Here is a 22,205-nt window from a genome sequence, read left to right on the forward strand (position 1 = left end):
AAAAAAACCTCGGAGGAGAAGAGAGAAAATGTATTCTTGCTACTCAAAGTCAGCAATGTGTGCAACTGTCTCCCAAATTCCTTCTGGTCTTGACGCCTTGACTTACCTGGGCGCCCCTGCTTTTGCGCGGCGAGCTGACCGAGGGGTAGGCGGGCGTGTTCAGGTCGTCGGTGCTGATGTTGTCCAAGGTGTCGCTCAGGCCGCTGCTCACCGAGCTGCTGTCGTCCCAGCTGCGGGGAAAAGACCGGAGAAAGAGCGAATGAAGTACATGATCGTCTTGAAGAATCGAGTGGACGCTCCTAAGATCCGATCATCCAAGAGTGAGATCGGCCGATACCGATACCGATCACATGTATCAACTGTAAATGTTTCAATGTATTTATGGTGAGTGACTATGAACAGTTTAAAAAATATTGAAAGTAGTTGGTTTCAGCATAACAAAGACAATAGCATGGCCGTAACTAGCATTGAGAACACCGAGGTCACGTCCTCTGTAGTTGACAAGAAGACAACCACGTGACTCGCCACGTGTAAATGGACAACATGTATTTAATCTGATCGTCATTTGGATTACTGTGTACATGGACCTTTAAAATAATATGACGTGCATTTTCACGCATCACACCTTGAATCGGAATATTTTGACATGCGCAGAACCTAACGTAAACGGAAAGGTGTGTTATTGTTACTTGTGCTATGGCGCCACCTTTTGGACGAGTTCGCTCAATGCAGGTGCTGACTAAGGAGTGACTTCCACTGTCAACAAACAAGGTTTTGTGCACTTCTGCTTATTCGTCTTTTTTTCCTTCAGTTCTCTACTTTTGCTTTACCTTTCTTTTTCAATCAATCAATCAATCAATCAATCAATCAATCAATCAATCAATCAACGTTTACTTATATCCAACAGACATGGCTTTCTGCATTTCTGCTGACGTCACAATATTTATTGATCTTTTTTTCTTCTGTTCACTATTTTTGCTTTACCTCTCTTTTTCAATCAATCAATCAATCAATCAATCAACGTTTACTTATATCCAACAGACATGGCTTTCTGCATTTCTGCTGACGTCACAATATTTTTTTTCTAATTTTCCTTCTGTTCACTACTTTTGCTTTACCTTTCTTTTTCAATCAATCAATCAATCAATCAATCAATCAATCAATCAATCAACGTTTACTTATATCCAACAGACATGGCTTTCTGCATTTCTGCTTGTCCGACGTTATCACGGTATTTTTTAAATCTGTTTTTTCCTTCTGTTCACTACTTTTGCTTTACCTTTCTTTTTCAATCAATCAATCAATCAATCAATCAATCAATCAATCTTTTACTTATATCCAACAAACATGGCTTTCTGCATCTCTGCTTGTCCGACGTTATCACGTTATTTATCGTTTTTTTCCTTCTGTTCACTACTTTTGCTTTATCTTTATTTTTCAATCAATCAATCAATCAATCAATCAATCAATCAACCAATCAATCGTTTACTTATATCCAACAAACATGGCTTTCTGCATCTCTGCTTGTCCGACGTTATCATGGTATTTATCTTTTTTTCCCTTCTGTTCACTACTTTTGCTTTACCTTTCTTTTTCAATCAATCAATCAATCAATCAATCAATCAATCAATCAATCAATCAATCAATGTTTACTTGTATCCAACAAACATGGCTTTCTGCATTTCTGCTGATCCGACGTTATCACGGTATTTATTTATCTGTTTTTTCCTTCTGTTCACTACTTTTGCTTTACCTTTCTTTTTCAATCAATCAACCTATCAAAGTTTGCAGATATAGCCCTTCATCACAAATGTCTCAAAGGGCTGCTCAATGGAGCTTCACCGTGCTTTTTATGTTGTGATTATGTACGGATTGTGGCGCGTCTTTATGTTACGACATTCTGTGTACGTGTCTGAGGCTAGCAGTTAGCACTTGGACTAGCTGTAATGTCGTGAATAAAACAGCTCGTAACTGGATCCCTTCTTTTATTGTGACATCCACACATGACACTCCAGACCATACTTTGGTTTTTGCTACAAAGTCAACAGTATATAACGCTACGTGTGTGCACGTTGAATGTGGGCGACAGCAGCAAGAGAGTCGCTTCATTCCGAGAAAAGACATGAGCTTGAGATGGAATCTTGTCCGCAGGGAGATTGCGTTCGTTTTTTTTTTTTTTAAACGGACTTTGATGCTGCCATTTTGTCGCCATCAAGTGGCCGGTATGGGTAATTTAGGTCAACGCCCTTTAATTCTGCTCTGAGTGATACCATGCACATCATTACTCATGTGACCCAATGCAGACAACCTTTCCTAGTCATGGTGCGAAAAAATATATAAATCCAAACAACACAAATTGTCAACAAAAATGGTCACACATAACACAACCTGTGACAAAATGCAGACAACCTTTCCTAGTCATGGTGCAAAAAAATAAAACTCCAAACAACACATAATTTCAACGAAAATGGTCACACATAACACAACCTGTGACCCAATGCAGACAACCTCTAGTAGTCATGGTGCAAAAAAAATCTAAAAAAAAATCCAAACAACATAAAATGTCAACGAAAATGGTCACACATAACACAACCTGTGATCCAATGCAGATAACATTTCCTAATCACGGTGCAAAAAAAATATATAAAAAAATCCAAACAACATAAAATATCAACGAAAATGGTCACACAACGCATCTGTAACCAATGCAGACAACCTTTCCTAATCATGGTGCAAAAAAATAAATAATCCAAACAACATAAATGGTCAACGAAGATGGTCACACATAACACAACCTGTGACAAAATGCAGACAACATTTCCTAATCATGGTGCAAAAAAAATAAATGAATAAATAATCCAAACAACACAAAAATGGTCACGCATAACACAACCTGTTACCCAATGCAGACAACCTTTCCTAATCATGGTGCAAAAAAAAAAAAAAAAAAAGAATAAATAATTCAAACAACACAAAAATGTCAACGAAAATAGTCACACATAACACAACCTGTTACCCAATGCAGACAACCTTTCCTAGTCATGGTGCAAAAAAAAATAAATCCAAACAACATAAACTGTCAATGACAATGGTCACACATAACGCACCAATAACCCAATGCAGACAACCTTTCCTTGTCATGGTGAAAAAAAATAAAAATAAAATCAAAACAACACAAAATGTCAACGAAAATGGTCATACATACCGTAACCCAACCTGTGACAAAATGCAGACAACCTTTCTTAATCATGGTGCAAAACAAACACCAAACAAACAACATAAAATGTCCATGAAAATGGTCACACATAACACAACCTGTCACCCAATGCAGACAACCTTTCCTAATCACGGTGCAAAAAAAATAAAAATAAAAAAATAAATCCAAACAACATAAAATGTCAACGAAAATGGTCACACACAACACAACCAGTGACCCAATGCAGACATTTCCTAATCATGGTGCAAAAAAAAAAAAAAGAATAAATAATCCAAACAACACAAAAATGTCACAAAAATGGTCACGAATAACACAAACTGTTACCCAATGCAGACAACCTTTCCTAATCATGGTGCAAAAAAAAAAAAAAAAAAAGAATAAATAATCCAAACAACACAAAAATGTCAACGAAAATAGTCACACATAACACAACCTGTTACCCAATGCAGACAACCTTTCCTAGTCATGGTGCAAAAAAAATAAATCCAAACAACATAAAATGTCAATGACAATGGTCACACATAACGCACCAATGACCCAATGCAGACAACCTTTCCTTGTCATGGTGAAAAAAAATAAAAATAAAATCAAAACAACACAAAATGTCAATGAAAATGGTCATACATACCGTAACCCAACCTGTGACAAAATGCAGACAACCTTTCTTAATCATGGTGCAAAACAAACACCAAACAAACAACATAAAATGTCCATGAAAATGGTCACACATAACACAACCTGTCACCCAATGCAGACAACCTTTCCTAATCACGGTGCAAAAAAAATAAAAATAAAAAAATAAATCCAAACAACATAAAATGTCAACGAAAATGGTCACACACAACACAACCAGTGACCCAATGCAGACATTTCCTAATCATGGTGCAAAAAAAAAAAAAAGAATAAATAATCCAAACAACACAAAAATGTCACAAAAATGGTCACGAATAACACAAACTGTTACCCAATGCAGACAACCTTTCCTAATCATGGTGCAAAAAAAAAAAAAAAAAAAGAATAAATAATCCAAACAACACAAAAATGTCAACGAAAATAGTCACACATAACACAACCTGTTACCCAATGCAGACAACCTTTCCTAGTCATGGTGCAAAAAAAATAAATCCAAACAACATAAAATGTCAATGACAATGGTCACACATAACGCACCAATGACCCAATGCAGACAACCTTTCCTTGTCATGGTGAAAAAAAATAAAAATAAAATCAAAACAACACAAAATGTCAATGAAAATGGTCATACATACCGTAACCCAACCTGTGACAAAATGCAGACAATCTTTCTTAATCATGGTGCAAAACAAACACCAAACAAACAACATAAAATGTCAACAAAAATGGTCACACATAACACAACTTGTGACCAAATGCAGACAACTTTTCCTAGTCATGGTGCGGGAAAAAAAAAAAATCCAAACGACACAAAATGTAAACGAAAATTGTCACACATAACACACACCCTGTGACAAAATGCAGACAACCTTTCCTAGTCATTGTGCAAAAAAAAAAAATCCAAACAGCATAAAATGTCCACGAAAATGGTCACACATAATACAACCTGTGACCCAATGCATACAACCTTTCCTAGTCATGGTGCAAAAAAATAAAAATACAATTTAAACAACACAAAATGTCAACGAAAATGGTCACACATAACACAACCTGTGACAAAATGCAGACAACCTTTCCTAGTCATAGTGCACAAAATATATATAATAATTTAAATGACACAAAATGTCAATGAAAATAGTCACACATTACACAACCTGTGACAAAATGCAGACAACCTTTCCTAGTCATAGTGCAAAATATATATATAATAATTGAAACGACACAAAATGTCAACAAAAATAGTCACACATTACACAACCTGGGACAAAATGCAGACAACCTTTCCTCGTCATAGTGCAAAAAAATATATAATAATTTAAACGACACAAAATGTCAATGGAAATAGTCACACAAAACACAACCTGTGATAAAATGCAGACAACCTTTCCTAGTCATGGTGCAAAAAAATAAAAATAAAATTTAAACAACACAAAATGTCAACAAAAATGGTCACACATAACACAACCTGTGACAAAATGCAGACAACCTTTCCTAGTCATTGTCCAAAATAAAAAAATAAAAAAATCCAAACAACACAAAATGTCAACAAAAATGGTCACACATAACGCACCTGTGACCCAATACTGACAACCTTTCCTAGTCATGGTGCAAAAATAAAAAAATAAAAAAATCCAAACAACACAAAATGTCAACGAAAATGGTCACACATAACGCACCTGTGACCCAATGCTGACAACCTTTCCTAGTCATGGTTAAAAAAATAAAATAAAATAAAATAAACAACACAAAATGGAAAAACAAATGGAAAAACAGTACCACTGTTTCTTTTATTATTTTTTATTCTGACAACTGAGGTGCCAGGTTTTTCAAGTAAAATTTTATGTTACCTTTTTTCCCATTTACAGTAATACACCGTAACAACAATAACCATTGCATTGTATTCTGCATGTCAAACTATATTCCTATAAAATGTGTTTTGTGGTCATTTTTTTTCCGGCGCCTGGAACAGATGTCCGTAAATTCCGGACTATAAGCTACATTTTGAACCCTGGGGCTTACAAAACTGTGCGGCTAATTCCAGGATTTTTCTTTGCTGACGGCCATATTGCAAATAGCTCTCAACAAAACAACGCAAACACACTGAAAAGATGTGTTATTGTTTGTGCTATGGTGCCATTTGTTTTGGACGAGTTCGCTTCCTTTTTAGTACTTTTCAAACGGAAGTACAAGTGCTGTTCCGTCTTCTGGTCATCCATAGCGTTTTTACTCATGTGGATTCTTCATTCCTCACTCCAAGCAACGTTTGTAAGTTTTACAATATAACTAAACCAATTCTTACTTACTAAACCGTCCCATTTGTTTCAGTGTGTTGTGGCCAGTGCCCTGTACTTTGCAGTGGTTTGTTGGGGGAGCAGCACCAGCAAAAAGGAACTTAAACCGGATTGACAAACTGATCCGGAAAACCGGCCAAAATATTGGCCCGCAGATGGAGGGACAGGAGGACACTGGAAAAACTGCTCGCTGTATAATCACTCGTCATACAGCAATAGATGATATCTGTCTATTACCTACCACCAGGTGGACTTGACAGGTTGGCCACGCCTATAAGAACAGCTGAAAGGCAACACCTCACAGTGGTCAGGTGACCCTTCTGAAGAAGACTGCAGATGACAGTCGAAACATGTCAGGGAAAGATTCCATCTAATATACCGAAAATATGGTCTGATTACTTGTGGTTCGAGTGTCCGCCCTGATATCGGTAGGTCGTGAGTTCAAACCCCGGCCCGAGTCATACCAAAGACTATTAAAAAAATGGGAGCCATTACCTCCCTGCTCGGCACTCAGCATCAAGGGTTGGAATTGGGGGTTAAATCACCAAAAATTATTCCTGGGCGCGGCCACCGCTGCTGCTCACTGATCCCCTAACCTCCCAGGGGGTGATCAAGGGTGACGGGTCAAATGCAGAGAATAATTTCACCCCACCTCGTGTGTGTGTGTGTAACAATCATTGGTACTTTAACTTTAACTTAATTACAAGAAGATTTGAAAAAGTATTGAACAAAACTTCTGTTTTGCTTGATCAGCCGTTTTACTGTTGTGTTTGGAAACAATTAAGGTATGTAAATAAACATTTCTGTGTAAATAACTCATTTCACAATGTATATATCCGCGACTTATAGTCCGGTGTAGCTTATATATGGAAAATATTTTTTTTATCTTCTAAAATTTACCGGAATTTACGGTAGTTGGATTTGCATTACTGTATTTCTTAAAACCTCTTAAGGCCCAAGCTGTCTGTTTACATGCTTTTTTTTTTTTATTTCTCTTTGCTATTTGGGCTAATTGGACCCTAATTAGAATAAAAACTAAGAATCATCTTTTGATATGATGTATTTAGTCCATAAGTACACATACGTGTACTTCATGTTTAGTGACATGCTAATTCTTATTTTTACACTTTTTTTCTCCTCCAAATTCCATTGTATGTTATACTCTTCTGACACCACCAGATGGCAGTATAAGTGTCCACATAAGTGGCCATGAGACCCCAATTCAGTAATGTACACAATTTTGGAAATAAGAGCTAAAAGGTGCTGTCCACGCATGTGGCCACTAAGCCTTTAGAGGTAAAAAGGGAAAAAAAAGACTTGGGTATGGCACAATTTGATTTTCATCATAAAACTGATGAATAAATACAAAAATAAATACAAAATACAATTTCATCAACTTTTAAAGAGGTAGAAAGTGCCTGGAGGTTAAAAACATGCATAAGGATGTTAATACAGGGACACAAGTGCATACTTGCCAACCTTGAGACCTCCGATTTCGGGAGGTGGGGGGTGGGGGGCGTGGTCGGGGTGGGGTGGGGGCGTGGTTGGGGGCGTGGCTAAGAGGGTAGGAGTATATTTACAGCTAGAATTCACCAAGTCAAGTATTTCATATATATATATACAGTATATATATATATATATATATATACATATACATATATATATATATATACTGTATATATATATATATATAAATATATATATAGTAAAATAAATACATGTACATATATCAAAATAAATATATACTGTATATATATATATATATATATATATATATATATATATATATATATATATATATAGCTAGAATTAACTGAAAGTGAAGTATTTTCTTATATATATATATATATATATATACATATATATACATATATATATATACATATATATATATATATATATATATATATATATATATATATATATATATATCAAAAGGGACAGAGACAGCGCACAGTGCATGTGGATCCCATGTTACCATGGCGAGAAAACATGGAGAGACTGGAATGTAATGGAGTGATCTATGTTTGTCTGTTGCCATCTCCTGGTGAATGTTGGCTATAGCGTACTGTGGTTACTTTTTGGTTGGCCAACGATTTACGTGGTGTTGCGCACCTGACGTCAAGTGTGTGAGTCTGTTCTGAAGTCTACAGTAAAGAGACGTACTTCATCCCCTTGCCTGTTTATTGCCTCCAACTCAATATATTACAACAACATTGCTCCATGCGGACCCTCAAGGAGGGGGCGTGGCCTCCAGGTCCGCCTGAATTTCGGGAGATTTTCGGGAGAAAATGTGTCCCGGGAGCTTTTCGGGAGAGGCGCTGAATTTCGGGAGTCTCCAGGAAAATCCGGGAGGGTTGGCAAGTATGCACAAGTGGGAAGAAAAAGGAGGCACAAAGTTGATAAATGTCAAATTATGGCAGATATTAACACACTTGTATTGACTTTACCAACTGTTCAGTCTGGATGATGTCAAACACACCCTGACATTTCAAAATGAGTAAAAAAAAACAAAAAGAAAACTGAAAGCAACTTCCAGAAAGTAATTACACACTGTCGACATGTCAATTCCGGCTCCCCATCTATAATTGATCAGACAGCAGGAGACTGGCGCAGAATAAGAGAATAATGGGGCATTTTTTTGAAAAGAAAGGGAACGTGGGCGAGCGAGTGTGAATAGTTTTTGTATTTCCACCAGAAAAGTGTAGCTGTTGTTTTTTAAGAAGCCTATGTAGTCAAAAATCTGTGAAAAATGTTTCCATACATATTTCTGATGTGTCCACATTGAGGAAGTCACGCGTGGCCTCAAAGTGCTGAAGTGCACTCTGACACGTCAAAGTGTTGAAGTGCACTCTGACACGTCAAAGTGTTGAAGTGCACTCTGACACGTCAAAGTGTTGAAGTGCACTCTGACACCTCAAAGTGCTGAAGTGCACTCTGACACGGCAAGGCGATGAAGTGCACTCTGACACATGATCATGGGGGAGCACACTTCAATGTGGGACTGATGGCTCAAACTCACTTTGACACTTTTTGACACTCCCATTGACAAAGGTGTCAAGTCGTGATGTGCGGACGCATACGGAAATATCGATACTGCCGATTCTGCTCTAATATCGATCCTCCAATCAAAATATGAATACTTGATTTATGTGAGATAATGTACATCATTAACAGCACACAGTGTAAAAAAAAAAAGTAACTCGACTTGTGAAGAGGCAAAGTGTCAAAGTTGAACGCTTTCGTTGACAACATGTTCAGTATTTTCACGTTAACGTGTTTATAAGAATTATGACTTACTTTTTATTGTGTGAATGTCCAAGCATTCACACATAAATTCTACACCAAAAAATGTATTATAATTGTAATTATTATTATTATTGTTATTTTTACTATTGTGTGAATGTCCAACATTCACACATATAAGATTATACTCCAAAACATGTATTATTATTATTATTAATAATATGCATATTGTTGTGTCAATGTCCAACATTCACACATAATAAATTATACCCCAAAAAATGTATTATTATTATTAATATTATTATTATTATTATTGTGTGAATGTCCAAGCATTCACACATAAGATTCTACACCAAAAAATTAATAATAATAATAATAATAATAATTATTATTATTATTATTACTATTGTGTTAATGTCCAAGCATTCACACACGATTCTTCACCAAAAAATTTATTATCATCATTATTATTATTGTGTGAACGTCCAAACATTTATACATAAGATTCTACACCCTAAAAATGATTAGAATTGTAATTATTATTATTATTATTGTTGTTTTGTATTGTGTGAATGTCCAACATTCACACAATAAAAAAAACAATAATAATAATATTAATTACAATTATAATGCATTTTGTATTTTATAATATAAGATTATACTCCAAAAAAATTATTATTATTAATATCATTATTATTATTAAGTGAATGTCCAAACATTCATACATAAGATTCTACACCAAAAAAAATATTATAATTGTAATTATTATTATTATTATTATTATTATCATCATTATTGTTATTTTTTTTAATTGTGTGAATGTCCAACATTCACACATAAGATTATACTCCAAAAATGTATTATTAATATCATTATTATTATTATTGTGTGAATGTCCAAGGATTCACACATAAGATTCTACACCAAAACATGTATTATAGTTATACTAATTATTATTATAATTATTATTGTGTGAATGTCCAAGCATTCACACATAATATTCTACACCAAAAAAGTATCATAATTATTATTATTATTATTGCGTGAATGTACAAACATTCATACATAAGATTATACACAATTTTTGTTTTATAACTGTAATTATTATTATTATTATTGTTTTTTTTTTTTATTGTGTGAATGTCCAACATTCATACATAAGATTATACACCAACAAATGTATTATAATTATACTAATTATTATTATAATTATTATTGTGTGAATGTCCAAGCATTCACACATAAAATTCTACACCCAAATGCACTATAATAATGCTTGGACATTCACACAAAAGATTCTACACCCCAAAAAAATTATTATAATTATTGTGTCAATGTCCAAATATTCATGCATAAGATTCTACACCCAAAAATGTATTATAATTGTAATTATTATTATTGTTATTTTTTTTATTGTGTGAATGTTAGACATTCACACAATAAAAAAATAACAATAATAATAATAATAATTACAATTATAATGCATTTTGTATTTTATAATATAAGATTATACTCCAAAAAAATTATTATTATTAATATCATTATTATTATTAAGTGAATGTCCAAACATTCATACATAAGATTCTACACCAAAAAAAATATTATAATTGTAATTATTATTATTATTATTATCATCATTATTGTTATTTTTTTATTGTGTGAATGTCCAACATTCACACATAAGATTATACTCCAAAAATGTATTATTAATATCATTATTATTATTGTGTGAATGTCCAAGGATTCACACATAAGATTCTACACCAAAACATGTATTACAGTTATACTAATTATTATTATAATTATTATTGTGTGAATGTCCAAGCATTCACACATAATATTCTAAACCAAAAAAACAAAAAAAACTTATTATTATTATTGTGTGAATGTCCAAACATTCACGCATAAGATTCTACACCAAAAAAAAAAATTATAATTATTGTTATGTGAATGTCCAAGCATTCACACATAAGATTCTACACCAAAAAAGTATCATAATTATTATTATTATTATTGCGTGAATGTACAAACATTCATACATAAGATTGTACACAATTTTTGTTTTATAACTGTAATTATTATTATTATTATTGTTATTTTTTTTTATTGTGTGAATGTCCAACATTCATACATAAGATTATACACCAACAAATGTATTATAATTATAGTAATTATTATTATAATTATTATTGTGTGAATGTCCAAGCATTCACACATAAAATTCTACACCCAAATGCACTATAATAATGCTTGGACATTCACACAAAAGATTCTACACCCCCAAACAATTATTATAATTATTGTGTGAATGTCCAAATATTCATACATAAGATTCTACACCCAAAAATGTATTATAATTGTAATTATTATTATTGTCATTTTTTAATTGTGTGAATGTTAGACATTCACACAATAAAAAAATAACAATAATAATAATAATAATTACAATCATAATGAATTTTATATTTTATAAGATTATACTCCAAAAAATGTATTATTATTAATATCATTATTATTATTGTGTGAATGTCCAAACATTCATTCATAAGATTCTACACCAAAAAATTTATTATAATTGTAATTATTATTATTTTTTATTTTTTTATTGTGTGAATGTCCAACATTCACACATACGATTATACTCCCAAAAATATATTATTATTAATATTATTATTTTTGTGTGAATGTCCAAGCATTCACAAATAAGATTATACACCAAAACATTTATAATAATAATAATTATTATTGTGTGAATGTCCAAGCATTCACACACAAGATTCTACACCCAAAAATGTAATATATTGTTATTATTATTGTGTGAATGTCCAAACATTCATACATAAGATTATACACCAAAAATGTTATTATAATTGTAATTATTATATTATTATTATTATTGTTTTTTATTGTGTGACTGTCCAACATTCACACATATAAGATTATACTCCAAAACATTTATTATTATTAATATCATTATTATTATTGTGTGATTGCCCAAGCAGGCGGTACTGCACCAAAAAGCCACATCAGTGTGTAAAGGATATCACCACATGGGCTCAGGAACACTTCAGGAAACCACTGTCAGTAACTACAGTTTGTCGCTACATCTGTAAGTGCAAGTTAAAACTCTCCTATGCAAAGCGAAAGTCATTTATCAACAACACCCAGAAACGCAGCCGGCTTCGCTGGGCCTGAGCTCATCTAAGATGGACTGATGCAAAGTGGAAAAGTGTTCTGTGGTCTGACGAGTCCACATTTGAAATAGTTTTTGGAAACTGTGGACGTCGTGTCCTCCGGACCAAAGAGGAAAAGAACCATCCGGATTGTTCTAGGCACAAAGTGTATAAGCCAGCATCTGTGATTGTATGGGGGTGTATTAGTGCCCAAGGCATGGGTAACTTACACATCTGTGAAGGCACCATTAATGCTGAAAGGTGCATACAGGTTTTGAGGCAACATATGTTGCCATCCAAGCAACATTATTATGGACGCCCCTGCTTATTACAGCAAGACAATGCCAAGCCATGCGTTACAACAGCGTGGCTTTGTAGTAAAAGAGTGCGGGTTTTGGGTTTTGTACAAGCCATGTAACTAATAGCTGCATCACAAACAAGTGATTCTGTGATCAATAACCACATTTGTGCCACCAATAAGTGATTCTGCAGAGAAAAAGTGCTGCTCAGGACAAGAAGAAGAAGAAGAAGAAGAAGAAGAAGAAGACAAAACCAGAGCAGCAGCAGCACAAAAAGATGGCAGCTGACCTCCTGAGAGCGAGCTGAATATTTCATGGACCAACTCCCAGGGGCGGGCTGAGATGGTTCTGACAAGGTAGCTCCGCCCCCTCCCTCAGACCTGCAAGTCACAGGCGAACTCGCTAACCTGCCGGCGAGGGCGGCTTTTGTGTCGCTGCTTCTGACATGAACTATGAGCTATGGACATGCATACTGTACATAATACTGTGCATAATACTGTACATAATACTGTACATAATACTGTGCATAATAATGTACATAATACTGTACATAATACTGTGCATAATACTGTACATAATACTGTACATAATAATGTGCATAATACTGTACATAATACTGGGCATAATACTGTACATAATAATGTGCATAATACTGTGCATAATACATACATAATACTGTACATAATAATGTGCATAATACTGTACATACTACTGTGCATAATACTGTAGATAATACTGTGCATAATATTGTGCATAATACTGTGCATTATATTGTGCATAATACTGTGCATACTGTGCATAACACTGTACATAATACTGTGCATAATACTGTACATACTACTGTGCATAATACTGTAGATAATATTGTGCATACTATTGTGCATAATACTGTGCATACTACTGTACAATGTATTATGCACAGTATTATTTACAGTATTATGCACAGTATTATGTACAGTGTACATAATACTGTGCATAATACTGTACATAATAATGTGCATAATACTATGCATACTGTACATGATAATGTGCATAGTACTGTACATAATACTGTGCATAATACTGTACATAATACTGTGCATGCTGTACACAATACTGTGCATAATACTGTACATGATACTGTGCATAATATGGTGCATGCTGTACATAAAAATGCACACAATACTGTGCATACTGTACATAATGTGCATACTGTACATAATACTGTGTATAATGTACATAATACTGTGCATAACACTGAACATAATAATCTACATACTACTGTACATAATAATGTGCATAATACTGTGCATAATACATACATAATACTGTACATAATAATGTGCATAATACTGTACATACTACTGTGCATAATACTGTAGATAATACTGTGCATAATATTGTGCATAATACTGTGCATTATATTGTGCATAATACTGTGCATACTGTACATAACACTGTGCATAATACTGTACATAATACTGTGCATAATACTGTACATACTACTGTGCATAATACTGTAGATAATATTGTGCATAATATTGTGCATAATACTGTGCATTATATTGTGCATAATACTGTGCATACTACTGTACAATGTATTATGCACAGTATTATGCACAGTATTATGTACAGTGTACATAATACTGTGCATAATACTGTACATAATAATGTGCATAATACTATGCATACTGTACATGATAATGTGCATAGTACTGTACATAATACTGTGCATAATACTGTACACAATACTGTGCATAATACTGTACATGATACTGTGCATAATATGGTGCATGCTGTACATAAAAATGCACACAATACTGTGCATACTGTACATAATGTGCATACTGTACATAATACTGTGTATAATGTACATAATACTGTGCATAACACTGAACATAATAATCTACATACTACTGTGCATACTGTACATAATACTGTGCATACTATACATAACACTGTGCATAATACTGTACAATGTACTGTACATAATACATACATAATACTGTGCATAATACTGTGCATACTGTACATAATACTGTACATAATACTGTGCATAATACTGTGCATAATACTGTGCATACTGTACATTGTACTGTACATAATACTGTGTATAATACTGTGCATAATACTGTACATAACACTGTGCATAATACTGTACATAATACTGTGCATAATACTGTGCATAATACTGTGCATAACATTATGCATAATACTGTGCATTATATTGTGCATAATACTGTGCATACTGTACATAACACTGTGCATAATACTGTACATAATACTGTGCATAATACTATACATAATACTGTACATACTACTGTGCATAATACTGTAGATAATACTGTGCATAATATTGTGCATAATACTGTGCATTATATTGTGCATAATACTGTGCATACTACTGTACAATGTATTATGCACATTATGTACAGTATTATGCAAAGTATTATGCACAGTATTATTTACAGTATTATGTACAGTGTACATAATACTGTGAATACTGTACATAATACTGTGCATAATACTGTACATAACACTGTGCATACTGTACATAATACTGAACATAATAATGTGCATACTGTACATAATACTGTGCATAATACTGTACATAATACTGTGCATAATACTGTACATACTACTGTGCATAATACTGTAGATAATACTGTGCATAATATTGTGCATAGTACTGTGCATTGTGCATAATACTGTGCATAATACTGTAGATAATACTGTGCATAATATTGTGCATAATACTGTGCATTATATTGTGCATAATACTGTGCATACTGTGCATAATACTGTACATAATACTGTGCATGCTGTACATAATACTGTGCATAATACTGTACATGATACTGTGCATAATACAGTGCATACTGTACATAATATGTGCATACTGTACATAATACTGTACATAATACTGTGTATAATGTACATAATACTGTGCATAACAATGAACATAATAATCTACATAATACTGTGCATACTATACATAACACTGTGCATAATACTGTACAATGTACTGTACATAATACATACATAATACTGTGCATAATACTGTACATAATACTGTGCATACTGTACATAATACTGTGCATACTGTACATTGTACTGTACATTGTACTGTACATAATACTGTACATAATACTGTACATACTGTACGTGGACAGATGCTGACCAATAGCAGACGATGCTTGGCGAGGGGGAGGGGCTTAATGCAAACCATGACTACTGCGTGCTAAAGCCTTCGACTAAACGGCGACCACGGCGGTGGTCTTTGGTCTCGGGGTTGTGTTCCAGAAGCACGTAGAAGCTGCTCTCCTTCCTGTGACGGCGCTCAGCCGTGCAAACGTTATCTCGTGCAATATTCAACGCGCCGACTTTGCCTCCTGATTTAACACGAAGTGGGGAAGAAAATACCTCGCCATTAAGCCCCGTGGTGGAGATGAATGACATTCTGATGAGGCGGCGGATACATATTTGGGAAGGCAAATTGAAAATGATGTGGAGGGAAGGAGAATACCAGCTCTCCTCTGGTAGATCGGTTATGGAAACCCCGGCCCGAGTCATACCAAAGACTATAAAAATGGGAGCCATTACCTCCCTGCGTGGCCCTCAGCATCAAGGGGTTGGAATTGGGGGTTAAAATCCCCAAAAAGTATTCCCGGGCGTGGCCACCGCTGCTGCTCACTGCTCCCCTCACCTCCCAGGGGGTGAACAAATTTCACCACACCTAGTTTGTGTGTGACAATCATTGGTACTTTAACTTTAACTTGAAATGAATAAGAAAAGAAAATACTTAATTCATCATTTTTACTACTGTGAATTCCGGACTACTTTTTTTCCTACACTTTGAACCCCGCAGCTTATAAAACTGTGCGGCTAATTTACTGGTTTTTGTGTTGCCGACGGCCGCAATGCTTTGTGTTCAACAGTTATTGTTTGTGCATTGGCGCCCTCTTTCGAACGAGTCCCCTCGCTGCAGGGTTGAAAATGTACTTCCCGTTTTTAATGCCTAAGCCGGAAAGGAAACCTTTTAAAAAATGTTTAAAAATAAATAAATAAATAAATAAATACAAAACAAAAAAATAAAAAATAAAAATTCTTGAGCGGCTTGGTACCAATTGATCCACGGACCGGTGCCGGGTTGGGGACCAGTGCGCTATATAGTCAGGAAAATACGGTACAATGTCTGTTTATTTGATTTTGTTTAAGTGTTTTCCCCACTCTGATGTACATTTCTTTTCATCATCATCATCATCATTTCTTGTTATTCCTTTCATGAAAATGCATAGATATAATACGAAGCAGAAAGGAGCAGATGGAAGAATAATATTCTTATATTTATCTGCCCCCTTTTTAACACAAATTATTACAGATGACTTTATCACTGTTCCCTCCATCAACACCCCAACTCCAACATACTTTTTAATTTCCCATTAAAAGGGAACATTATCACCAGACCTATGTAAGCGTCAATATATACCTTGATGTTGCAGAAAAAAGACCATATATTTTTTTAACCGATTTCCGAGCTCTAAATGGGTGAATTTTGGCGAATTAAACGCCTTTCTAATATTCGCTCTCGGAGCGATGACGTCACAACTCAAATCAGCTCTGTTATTTTCCGTTTTTTCGACTGTTTTCCGTACCTTGGAGACATCATGCCTCGTCGGTGTGTTGTCGGAGGGTGTAACAACACGAACAGGGACGGATTCAAGTTGCACCAGTGGCCCAAAGATGCGAAAGTGGCAAGAAATTGGACGTTTGTTCCGCACACTTTACCGACGAAAGCTATGTTACGACAGAGATGGCAAGAATGTGTGGATATCCTGCGACACTCAAAGCAGATGCATTTCCAACGATAAAGTCAAAGAAATCTGCCGCCAGACCCCCATTGAATCTGCCGGAGTGTGTGAGCAATTCAGGGACAAAGGACCTCGGTAGCACGGCAAGCAATGGCGGCAGTTTGTTCCCGCAGACGAGCGAGCTAAACCCCCTGGATGTCTTGGCTCACACCGTCCCTTATGCCACCGAAGATGATCAAGAGAAGAATATCGACCCTAGATTCCCTGGCCTGCTGACATGAGGGTATGTCTACAGAATATATTAATTGATGAAAATTGGGCTGTCTGCACTCTCAAAGTGCATGTTGTTGCCAAATGTATTTCATATGCTGTAAACCTAGTTCAGGGGTCAGCAACCCGCGGCTCCGGAGCCGCATGTGGCTCTTTGATCACTCTGATGCGGCTCAGCCGCACACTTGCTGACCCTCCCGATTTTTCCGGGAGACTTTCGAAATTCAGTGCCTCTCCCGAAAATCTCCCGGGGCAACGATATTGAGGGCGTGCCGTTATGGCAGTGCCTTTAGCGTTAGATTTTACACCATCTGCGTGCAGGCCCAGTCACATGTTGTGTGCGGGCTTTGACCAGCACACGTACGTGACTGCAAGGCATACTTAGTCAACAACCATACAGGTTACACTGACGGTGGCCGTATAAAACAACTTTAACACTCTTACTAATAATGCGCCACACTGTGAACCCACACCAAAAAAGAATGACAAACACATTTCGGCAGAACATCCGCACCGTGAGACAACATAAACACAACAGAATAAATACCCAGAATCCTATGCAGCACTAACTCTTCCAGGCTACCACCAAACCCCGCCCACCTCAACTGACGCACGGAGGGGAGGGGGGGCGGGGCTTGGTGGTAGCATATTAGTGAGAGTGTTAAAGTTGTTTTATACGGCCACCCTCAGTGTCACGGCACGCCCTTATTAATGTTGTTAGGGTGAAAATCAGCAGACATCCGATAGAATAGTTGCTCTGAACTTCGGGAGTCTCCCGGTAAAATCGGGAGGGTTGGCAAGTATGACGATGTCAAGCGCCATTTATATAAAACTCGCGGGCCGCGCTAACATACATTTTTTATATTAAAGTGCAGGCCGCAAAATAACGTCTCGTGGGCCGCGTGTCTGGTTTATACTTAGCACAGGGGTCGGCAACCCGCGGCTCTAGAGCCGCATGCGGCTCTTTAGCGCCGCATGCCGCTCTTTAGCGCCGCCCTAGTGGCTCTCTGGAGCTTTTTAAAAAATGTATGAAAAATGGAAAAAGATGAGGGGAAAAAAATCTATTTTTTGTTTTAATATGGTTTCTGTAGGAGGACAAACATGACACAAGCCTCCCTAAATGTTATAAAGCACACTGTTTATATTAAACATGCTTCACCGATTCGAGTATTTGACGAGCAACGTTTTGTCCTACTGATTTTGGCGGTCCATGAACTCACCGTAGTTTGTTTACATGTATAACTTTCTCCGACTTTCTAGGACGTGTTTTATGCCACTTCTTTTTCTGTCTCATTTTGTCCACAAAACTTTTAACGTTGTGCATGAATCCACAAAGGTGAGTTTTGTTGATGTTATTGACTTGTGTGGAGTGCTAATCAGACATATTTGGTCACTGCATGACTGCAAGCTAATCGATGCTAACATGCTATTTAGGCTAGCTATATGTACATATTGCATCATTATGCCTCATTTGTAGCTATATTTGAGCTCATTTAGTTTCCTTTAAGTCCTCTTAATTCAATTTATATCTCATGACACACTATCTGTATGTAATATGGCTTTTAATTTTTTGCGGCTCCAGACAGATTTGTTTTTGCATTTTTGGTCCAATATGGCTCTTTCAACATTTTGGGTTGCCGACCCCTGACTTAGCACAAAGCAAAAAAAAAATGTTGTATTCAGTGTTATTTCATTTTAAATTTCAAAAGAGTTTTGTGGCTCCCATTGTTTTCTTGAATTAGTGAAACGGGTCAAAATGGCTCTTTGAGTGGTAAAGGTTGCCGACCCCTGACCTAGTTCATAGTTGTTAGTTTCCTTTAATGCCAAACAAACACATACCAATCGTTGGTTAGAAGGCGATCGCTGAATTCGTCCTCGCTTTCTCCCGTGTCGCTGGCTGTCGTGTCGTTTTCGTCGGTTCCGCTTGCATACGGTTCAAACCGATATGGCTCAATAGCTTCAGTTTCTTCTTCAATTTCGTTTTCGCTACCTGCCTCCACACTACAACCATCCGTTTCAATACAGGCGTCATCTGTTGAATCGCTTAAGCCGCTGAAATCCGAGTCTGAATCCGAGCTAATGTCGCTATAGCTTGCTGTTCTATGCGCCATGTTTGTTTGTGTTGGCTTCACTATGTGACGTCACAGGAAAATGGACGGGTGGTTAAAATCAGGCACTTTGAAGCTTTTTTTAGGGATATTGCGTGATGGTTAAAATTTTGAAAAAATCTTCGAAAAATATAAGCCACTGGGAACTGATTTTTAATGGTTTTAACCCTTCTGAAATTGTGATAATGTTCCCCTTTAAAGGCCTACTAAAACCCACTACTACCGACCACACAGTCTGATAGTTTATACATCAATGATGAAATCTTAACATTGCAACACATGCCAATACGGCCGGGTTAGCTTACTAAAGTGCAATTTTAAATTTCGCGCGAAATATCCTGCTGAAAACGTCTCGGTATGACGACGTCAGCGCGTGACGTCACGGATTTTGGGACAGCATGGTGGCCAGCTATCAAGTCGTCTGTTTTCATCGCAAAATTTCCACAGTATTCTGGACATCTGTGTTGGTGAATCTTTTGCAATTTGTTCAATGAACAATGGAGACGGCAAAGAAGAAAGCTGTAGGTGGGAAGCGGTGTATTGCGGGCGGCTGCAGCAACACAAACACGGCCGGTGTTTCATTGTTTACATTCCCGGAAGATGACAGTCGAGCTTTACCATTGGCCTGTGGAGAACTGGGACAACAGAGACTCTTACCAGGAGGACTTTGAGTTGGATGCGCAGACGCGGTACCGTGAGTACGCTTCCAAACATTTGATCGCTTGCCCGTACGTGCAGGCCGCTATGTGCATATCACGTACGTAACTTTGGGGAAATATATGTGCTGTATGAACTTTGGGAAGGTGAACGGTACTTTGGGCTGCGGGATTGAGTGTGTTGTGCAGGTGTTTGAGTTGTATTGGCGGGTTATATGGACGGGAGGTGTTTGTTATGCGGGATTAATTTGTGGCATATTAAATATAAGTCTGGTTGTGTTGTGGCTAATAGAGTATATATATGTCTTGTGTTTATTTACTGTTTTAGTCATTCCCAGCTGAATATCAGGTCCCACCCGCCTCTTACAGCATCTTCTCTACCTGAATTGCTCCCACTGCCCTCTAGTCCTTCACTCTCACTTTTCTCATCCACAAATCTTTCATCCTCGCTCAAATTAATGGGGAAATCGTCGCTTTCTCGGTCCGAATCGCTCTCGCTGCCGGTGGCCATGATTGTAAACAATGTGCAGATGTGAGGAGCTCCACAGCCTGTGACGTCACGCTACTCGTCTGCTACTTCCGGTACAGGCAAGGCTTTTTTATCAGTTGCAAACTTTATCGTCGATGTTCTCTACTAAATCCTTTCAGCAAAAATATGGCAATATCGCGAAATGATCAAGTATGACACATAGAATGGACCTGCTATCCCCGTTTAAATAAGAAAATCGCATTTCAGTAGGCCTTTAAGCATTTTCACAATGACACGTCCAATCAAAAATCAGTTTGATATAATTCCAGTTGTCTCTTTTTGTAACTCTTTTTAAATTCAAACGTATTCTTGCAACTTTTTAAGTCTTTCTTTAGAGAATTCCATGCTTTCACTCCATTTGTTTCAAATTTGTTCGCACTTTCGGATATTTAAAATCATACGGCCTTCTGTGGGTCTCATCTTCAGTCCTTCAGAAGAACTTTATTTCTGGCTTTGAACATCACTAATAGAGTATGCAGTTCTACAATGTCGTTTAGTTTTGATAATCCTGCCCTAATGAAGAGTGGATTTGTGTGGTCTATATATCCTACTGTAAAAATGATAGAAATGACTCTTTTCTGTGAAAGAAATAAAGGCATTATGTTGCTGTGATATGTATTCCCCCATATTTCTGCACAATAATTGAAATAATGCAGAATAATTGAGCAATATAACATACTCATTGTGTTACACGGAAAACTGTATTTAACCTTGTTCAAAATAAATAAGCTTTTAGATACCTTAGATATCTTTGTGTTTTGATTGTAGGTTAAAGACCAAATATGCATCTCTCTGCGGATAGCACTTCCAGTAAAAATACAAGATAAAAAATAAAAAAAATAAAAAAATTCCATGGACTGTGACTCACGCTATATTCAATTATTCAAATGTGACGTGAGCAAAGCGGACAGCTGCCTATAGTGCTAAGACTCTAAAAACGCCGCGACCTTCTGCCTACCTGCTGGCCAGGTGCAACTCCATTATCTGTCACAT

The 22,205-nt window shown here is 36.2% G+C and overlaps 1 protein-coding gene across 1 annotated transcript in view; it reads right to left on the bottom strand.

Annotated features, from left to right (window-relative positions):
- nav3 (neuron navigator 3) overlaps window positions 1–22,205 on the bottom strand; it is a 571,589-nt gene that overhangs the window by 125,640 nt on the left and 423,744 nt on the right. Inside the window, exon 13 of the mRNA XM_072913146.1 lies at window positions 107–230. Within this exon, the coding sequence (XP_072769247.1) occupies window positions 107–230 (124 nt within the window). The remainder of the gene's footprint in view (window positions 1–106; window positions 231–22,205) is intronic.

This window comes from Nerophis lumbriciformis, linkage group LG05 (assembly GCF_033978685.3).
Source record: "Nerophis lumbriciformis linkage group LG05, RoL_Nlum_v2.1, whole genome shotgun sequence".
Lineage (NCBI taxonomy): Eukaryota > Metazoa > Chordata > Actinopteri > Syngnathiformes > Syngnathidae > Nerophis > Nerophis lumbriciformis.